This window comes from Ranitomeya variabilis, chromosome 3, assembly GCF_051348905.1.
Source record: "Ranitomeya variabilis isolate aRanVar5 chromosome 3, aRanVar5.hap1, whole genome shotgun sequence".
NCBI lineage: Eukaryota > Metazoa > Chordata > Amphibia > Anura > Dendrobatidae > Ranitomeya > Ranitomeya variabilis.
The window spans coordinates 556,959,784-556,968,292 of record NC_135234.1 but is presented as its reverse complement, the minus strand read 5'-3'; the positions used below and the strand labels follow the sequence as shown (position 1 = coordinate 556,968,292).

Genomic DNA, 8,509 nt, shown 5'->3' with positions numbered 1-8,509 from the left:
GGTAAAATCCTGGAGGGCATTCTAAGGGATGCTATACTGGAGTATCTGAAGAGGAATAACCTCATGACCCAGTATCAGCACGGGTTTACTAGGGACCGTTCATGTCAGACTAATTTGATCAGCTTCTATGAAGAGGTAAGTTCAGGACTGGACCAAGGGAATCCAGTGGACGTAGTATATATGGACTTTTCCAAAGCCTTTGATACGGTGCCACACAAAAGTTTGTTACATAAAATGAGAGTAATGGGGATAGGGGAAAATATGTGTAAGTGGGTTGAGAGCTGGCTCAGGGATAGGAAACAAAGGGTGGTTATTAATGGAGCACACTCGGACTGGGTCATGGTTAGCAGTGGGGTACCACAGGGGTCAGTATTGGGCCCTCTTCTTTTTAACATATTTATTAATGACCTTGTAGGGGGCATTCAGAGTAGAATTTCAATATTTGCAGATGACACTAAACTCTGCAGGGTAATCAATACAGGGGAGGACAATTTTATATTACAGGATGATTTATGTAAACTAGAAGCTTGGGCTAATAAATGGCAAATGAGCTTTAATGGGGATAAATGTAAGGTCATGCACTTGGGTAGAAGTAATAAGATGTATAACTATGTGCTTAATTCTAAAACTCTGGGCAAAACCGTCAATGAAAAAGACCTGGGTGTATGGGTGGATGACAAACTCATATTCAGTGGCCAGTGTCAGGCAGCTGCTACAAAGGCAAATAAAATAATGGGATGTATTAAAAGAGGCATAGATGCTCATGAGGAGAACATAATTTTACCTCTATACAAGTCACTAGTTCGACCACACTTAGAATACTGTGCACAGTTCTGGTCTCCGGTGTATAAGTAAGACATAGCTGAACTGGAGCGGGTGCAGAGAAGAGCGACCAAGGTTATTAGAGGACTGGGGGGTCTGCAATACCAAGATAGGTTATTACACTTGGGGCTATTTAGTTTGGAAAAACGAAGACTAAGGGGTGATCTTATGTTAATGTATAAATATATGAGGGGACAGTACAAAGACCTTTCTGATGATCTTTTTAATCATAGACCTGAGACAGGAACAAGGGGGCATCCTCTACGTCTGGAGGAAAAAAGGTTTAAGCATAATAACAGACGCGGATTCTTTACTGTAAGAGCAGTGAGACTATGGAACTCTCTGCCGTATGATGTTGTAATGAGTGATTCATTAATTACATTTAAGAGGGGACTGGATACCTTTCTGGAAAAGTATAATGTTACAGGGTATATACACTAGATTCCTTGATAAGGCGTTGATCCAGGGAACTAGTCTGATTGCCGTATGTGGAGTCGGGAAGGAATTTTTTTCCCCATGGTGGAGTTACTCTTTGCCACATGGGGTTTTTTTGCCTTCCCCTGGATCAACATGTTAGGGCATGTTAGGTTAGGCTATGGGTTGAACTAGATGGACTTACAGTCTTCCTTCAACCTTAATAACTATGTAACTATGTAACTATGTAATTTACCCCCCCCAAAAAAAATGGCCAAGTATTACACAGTGGTTTTCGGTGGCACACAATGAGAGACAGATGCCACACACAGCAATGGCACAGAGGCAGACTTGCCAATATTTATCTCCCACTAATTATTATTTTTTTTAAAGGGAGAATTTGTAAAAAAAAAAAAAAAAAAGGCCAAGTATTACACAGTGGTTTTCGGTGGTACTCAATGAGACACAGATGCCACACACAGCAATGGCACAGAGGCAGACTTGCCAATATTTATCTCCCACTAATTATTTTTTTTTGAAAAGGGAGAATTTGTAAAAAAAAAAAAAAATGGCCAAGTATTACACAGTGGTTTTCGGTGGCACACAATGAGAGACAGATGCCACACACAGCAATGGCACAGAGGCAGACTTGCCAATATTTATCTCCCACTAATTATTTCTTTTTGAAAAGGGAGAATTTACCCCCCCCAATAAAATGGCCAAGTATTACACAGTGGTTTTCGCTGGCACACAATGAGAGACAGATGCCACACACAGCAATGGCACAGAGGCAGACTTGCCAATATTTATCTCCCACTAATTATTTTTTTTGAAAAGGGAGAATTTACCCCCCCCCCAAAAAAAAATGGCCAAGTATTACACTATGGTTTTCGCTGGCACTCAATGAGAGACAGATGCCACACACAGCAATGGCACAGAGGCAGACTTGCCAATATTTATCTCCCACTAATTATTTTTTTTGAAAAGGGAGAATTTACCCCCCCCCCAAAAAAATGGCCAAGTATTACACAGTGGTTTTCGGTGGCACACAATGAGAGACAGATGCCACACACAGCAATGGCACAGAGGCAGACTTGCCAATATTTATCTCCCACTAATTATTTTTTTGGAAAAGGGAGAATTTGTAAAAAAAAAAAAAATGGCCAAGTATTACACAGTGGTTTTCGGTGGCACACAATGAGAGACAGATGCCACACACAGCAATGGCACAGAGGCAGACTTGCCAATATTTATCTCCCACTAATTATTTTTTTTTGAAAAGGGAGAATTTGTAAAAAAAAAAAAAAAATGGCCAAGTATTACACAGTGGTTTACGGTGGCACACAATGAGAGACAGATGCCACACACAGCAGTGGCACAGAGGCAGACTTGCCAATATTTATCTCCCACTAATTATTTCTTTTTGAAAAGGGAGAATTTACCCCCCCCAAAAAAAATGGCCAAGTATTACACAGTGGTTTTCGCTGGCACACAATGAGAGACAGATGCCACACACAGCAATGGCACAGAGGCAGACTTGCCAATATTTATCTCCCACTAATTATTTTTTTTGAAAAGGGAGAATTTACCCCCCCCCCAAAAAAAAATGGCCAAGTATTACACTATGGTTTTCGCTGGCACTCAATGAGAGACAGATGCCACACACAGCAATGGCACAGAGGCAGACTTGCCAATATTTATCTCCCACTAATTATTTTTTTTGAAAAGGGAGAATTTACCCCCCCCCCAAAAAAAATGGCCAAGTATTACACAGTGGTTTTCGGTGGCACACAATGAGAGACAGATGCCACACACAGCAATGGCACAGAGGCAGACTTGCCAATATTTATCTCCCACTAATTATTTTTTTGGGAAAAGGGAGAATTTGTAAAAAAAAAAAAAATGGCCAAGTATTACACAGTGGTTTTCGGTGGCACACAATGAGAGACAGATGCCACACACAGCAATGGCACAGAGGCAGACTTGCCAATATTTATCTCCCACTAATTATTATTTTTTTTAAAGGGAGAATTTGTAAAAAAAAAAAAAAAAAGGCCAAGTATTAGGCTGGGGTCACACTTGGCGTAAGACAATACGCCACGTATTATACGTCCGTATTACGCGTTGAATACGCCAAAATGTCTCCGTAAGCGACTTCCGTAGTTCCGGCGTTGCTGAGGTGTGGTCGCGTATTTTGCGCATGTGCTTGTGCGTGTGTGATGCGTATGTGATCCGTATGGCGTATTTATCACGCACCATCACAAAATGGACATTTAACGGTTTTCAGGCCTGCTAATCATTTAAACCATCATTAACCACACTATTTAAGCCCTCTACAACAGGTGGAGCCCTCCCATCTGCCCTATATGTTCTCTAGCATATTTTGGCTGTGTTGCTTGGAGATTACAACCATGTCTGGCCCTGTGTATTTAAGCACAACTCAGCGGGTGTTGCTTCACTGGGTGTTGTCTCGTCGCTTTGGCCAGCCATATTCGGTCAATGTGGATCCGCGAAGGAGGAGACGAAGATTGTGGGTACATCCTCTATTGATCCAACGCCAGAGTAAAGGCCATTTCCAGAGACTATATTCAGCTTTGAGGGCACACCCAGAGAAGTTTTACCAGTATACTCGCATGTCCATCCGGACTTTTGACATGTTGTTGGAGATCTTACGTCCTGGGCTCACCTTTAAGGACACCTGGATGAGAAAAGCCATCTCTGCTGAGGAGCGTCTGCTCCTAACCTTACGGTATGTATTCCACATTTGAAAATACTGTTTTGTTTGGTGTTTTGCTTTACAAATGTGAGGTGTACTACTAGGTTTCATTAACTTCACTTGGACATGAAGCCACAAGCACATATCAAAGAATGTTGGCAAGATTATAGTCTCTTTTTTTTTTAAACTGCAAATTTGTATACTGTAAATAATGTTATATTCTCTGAAATATACACTTGGTCTTCTTCCTTGGATCTTAGTGCTCATGTTTTTTTCTTTTCCCTTTTTGTTGTATTGCAGCTTCCTGGCCACAGGATTGTCCTATGCGGGTCTGCACCTGGAGTTTCTGATTGGGCGGTCTACCATTTCAGGCATTGTTAGGACAACCTGTTCCCAAATCTGGCTGAAACTACATGAAGCGGTGTTGCCTGAGCCAAAACAGGACGATTGGCTTAAAATCGCCACAGGTTTCAAAAATAATTGTGACTTCCCTAATTGCATTGGAGCTGTGGATGGGAAACATATCAGGGTGCGTAAGCCGCCGAACTCTGGTTCCCAATTCTACAATTACAAGCAGTTTTTCTCTGTAGTTCTGTTAGCAGTTGCTGACAGTAACTACAGGTTTGTAATTGTAGACATTGGGGCTTATGGGCGAACTGGAGACTCTAGGGTCTTCAATTCGTCCATAATGGGTCGGCGGCTACGTGACAACCAGTTGAATCTCCCACCACCACAACAACTCCCAGGCTCCAATGCTGAAGCAGTGCCTTTTGTTTTTGTTGGAGATGAGGCCTTCCAACTGTCGAGGCACGTCATGAGGCCTTACCCCAGGCGCAACCTTGACCACCGGCGGAGGGTGTTTAATTTGAGACTTGCCAGGGCACGGAGACTGGTTGAGTGCGCCTTTGGGATTCTTGTGGCCAAATGGCGTGTTCTTCACTCTGCCATACAGCTGAGTGAGGCTACAATCAACGAAGTGATAAAAGCCTGTGTCATTCTACATAATTTCACAAGAATACATGATTGTTCATCACCAAGCGTGGAAGATAACCTCATAATCAATGTTCGTAGGCCTACCCCATATGTCCCTCCTCCGCGTCGGCCACTTTCTGGTCTGAAAGTTCGTGATATCTTTACCAATTATTTTTTGTCTCCTCAAGGTGCTATTCCCTGGCAAGACTATGCCTTTTTGCATGTGTAATTAATTAGCTATATAAAGTATGTGTTAAACAAGTTTCCAAATCTGTGTTTCTTTTTTTCTAATTTCACATATGGTTATCAGCATATCATGTGTGTGTGATGGAAGAATGAATACAGCGCAGGCAGACGGTGATTGTTAGTAACAAAACGTTTTACTTACTGGGTAACTTTTTTAACTGTGTAGGTTATTCTTTAGTCCTAACCTTTTTTGGGCCTTATAAAAGTAACTTTTTCTTTTTTGCAAAATATTGCCACTCCTACCACAAGCAACCCTGCTCTGTAGTGAGAATACAAGCATACAAATTGTATACAAATCATAGAAAAAAACCAAATAAAAAGTTTAAAAGAAACAGAAAAAACAAAACAAACCTAAACCAAAAAAATTACAAGTCCTGGTAGGTAGGGGCAGGAGAAGCAGCTTGCTCTGTGTCTGCATCAGGTGGCATTTGTAGGCCCAATTGTCCCGAACCCTGTGCAGATGATGTTGTGGCCTGAGGGACATTTGGCCTGCTAGGATGCTGGGAACTTGGAAGAGTGGGGCGAGGATTTTGGAGATACCCCTGCTGCTGATAACCATATGGCCGGGAATCATAACCCAACCCAAAATGACCATATTGTCCATACCCAGGTTGGGACCAGCCTCCAGCACTGGGTGTGGACAAGTGGCCATATTGTGATGGTTGAAGATATCCCGCCATATGTTGCTGAGGTGGCCATTGTGTGGTTGATGGGGGTTGGGGCTGAGGTGTTGGCTGACGTGGAGGGGGTGGTTCAGATCCTTGTTGAGCTGCCAGGCCTTGTAATCTCAGAGGCCGCAGAACATTTTCAGGTGACATCTGCCACTGTTCAATCATCAGCATGAGATTGTATGGGTTATTTGGGGGGGTGCATGCGTCAACAAGGATCTGAAAACACCCTCTCACACGTAGCCTTAACTCCCGCTCTATGGCCCTTAAGTAATTGGCCATGCTCCTGGTAAATCCCTCCTCCCCATCATCGTCTCGAACACGTGCCAAGTAGCTCAGGACCCCAGCATCCACGTTTTGTCGGCTTTGTCTCAATTCTCTTCTGCGGCGTGCAAGCTGTGGTCTGACTGCAGCCTGTGGGGATGGAGCCAGGGCAACAGTTGGGCTGCTGCTATTTCCAGGGTCATCCTGGCTAGGTGGTGGTGCTGCTGATGAGGCTGCGGCAGAAGAGGCAAACTGTGGGTCCTCTGGGTGTGGTACTGAGACAGATCCAGCTTCAAGACGAGATGAGGAGGATCCAGGAGGGATGGAGCCAGAGGGAGCAGCAGATGGACCAGCCACCTCTTCAGCTTCCCCAACTGGGTCAATGACCAGTTCGGAGTCAGACCCTGTCTCCCTGTCAGTGAGGTTAGACTGAGTTCTGGAAACCAAAAAAAAAATAAGAACACAAATAATACCAAAACCCACACAAAAAATTATTGAGATTGGTACTTACGGCCTGAGGTCCATGCTGGGATTGAGAAAGTTGAGCCGGTCAAAGTATATGTACTTCTTTTTTTTGGGAGGTGCCCCGGCTCCACTTCTCTCCCGCTGCTGCCTCTCCCTCCTGTACTGGTCGCGGATACTCCGCCACCTTGTTGTAACATCACCCACTGAAACAACAAAAAAAACACACATTCTTTAGACCATTAATCAGTGAGCTCACAAAAGGTGTAAATGACTACACAGATTTAAGTGTAGCATCCAAATAGGCCTTTGGGGATAAGAATTCTTCTTAAATCTAAACAAAAACCCCAATTAGCAAGCAAAGCCACAAGGACAGAGTCCACTAACCTCTATCACAGAAAGGACAAATAATGTGAAACACTGTTAGTAAGTAAAAGGGACACCTATTCTAAACATTACTGAAATCCGTTTATCATGTACCACACCTTGGATCTACTGGTGGCCTTTCAAGTTCCTTCATGACTATTTACTACATTCGTGCTCAGAAATTCAAAGTAGAAAGGGCCTGATAATTCCAAAGAACATTACATTTCAAACATGGGTGTACTTACTTATCTGTCGCTGTGCCTGACGTGGCTGCTGCTCATAATGTGGGAAGAGGGCCACACACACGCTCCTCCATGCTGCCTCTTTTTGGGCTCTGTTGGCGTAGTTTGGATCTCTTTGGTCCCAAATTACAGGCCTTTCTTGGACCAAAATAATGAGCATGTCCACATTGATAATGTGAGACATGGTGAATCTCACTCCGTGGAGGCGTGCAGCAGACTTCCGGGTTCACTGTCTGGCTTTTTCAGCTAATTAGCATGTCTCACCTGCCTGATTGAGGCCTTTGGACGTTTCAGGACATCTGCCAGTAAGTTCCGTATTTCTCGCAAGGCACACGCATGGTCCGTAAGCAGGCCGTATTATACGCTCTCCCATAGACTTGCATTGTCGTATTTTTTGCGCGATACGCTGACAAACGCAGCATGCTGCGATTTTCTGCGCCCGTACAAATCCGTATATTACGGATCCGTAATATACGGCTGATAGGACTAGACCCATTGAGAATCATTGTGCCGTATGCAATGCGAGTTTTACGGACGTAGTTTATGCGCTCTTACGTACGTAAAACACACATGTGTGACCCCAGCCTTACACAGTGGTTTTCGGTGGTACTCAATGAGACACAGATGCCACACACAGCAATGGTACAGAGGCAGACTTGCCAATATTTATCTCCCACTAATTATTTCTTTTTGAAAAGGGAGAATTTACCCCCCCCCAAAAAATGGCCAAGTATTACACAGTGGTTTTCGGTGGCACACAATGAGAGACAGATGCCACACACAGCAATGGCACAGAGGCAGACTTGCCAATATTTATCTCCCACTAATTATTTTTTTTTGAAAAGGGAGAATTTGTAAAAAAAAAAAAAAATGGCCAAGTATTACACAGTGGTTTTCGGTGGCACACAATGAGAGACAGATGCCACACACAGCAATGGCACAGAGGCAGACTTGCCAATATTTATCTCCCACTAATTATTTTTTTTGAAAAGGGAGAATTTAACCCCCCCCCAAAAAAAATGGCCAAGTATTACACTATGGTTTTCGCTGGCACTCAATGAGAGACAGATGCCACACACAGCAATGGCACAGAGGCAGACTTGCCAATATTTATCTCCCACTAATTATTTTTTTTGAAAAGGGAGAATTTACCCCCCCCAAAAAAAAATGGCCAAGTATTACACAGTGGTTTTCGGTGGCACACAATGAGAGACAGATGCCACACACAGCAATGGCACAGAGGCAGACTTGCCAATATTTATCTCCCACTAATTATTTTTTTTGGAAAAGGGAGAATTTGTAAAAAAAAAAAAAATGGCCAAGTATTACACAGTGGT

The 8,509-nt window shown here is 43.3% G+C and overlaps 1 protein-coding gene across 1 annotated transcript; it reads right to left on the bottom strand.

The window, feature by feature from the left end:
* Window positions 1-3,300: 3,300 nt before the first annotated feature.
* Window positions 3,301-7,699, bottom strand: LOC143816594 (uncharacterized). The gene is made up of 3 exons (XM_077297171.1): window positions 7,176-7,699; window positions 6,614-6,770; window positions 3,301-6,538 (listed from the first exon to the last, which is right to left on the bottom strand). Exons 1-3 carry the CDS (start codon window positions 7,354-7,356, stop codon window positions 5,536-5,538), a joined length of 1,341 nt encoding a protein of 446 aa, XP_077153286.1. The 5' UTR covers window positions 7,357-7,699; the 3' UTR covers window positions 3,301-5,535.
* Between the last annotated feature and the right edge of the window lie 810 nt (window positions 7,700-8,509).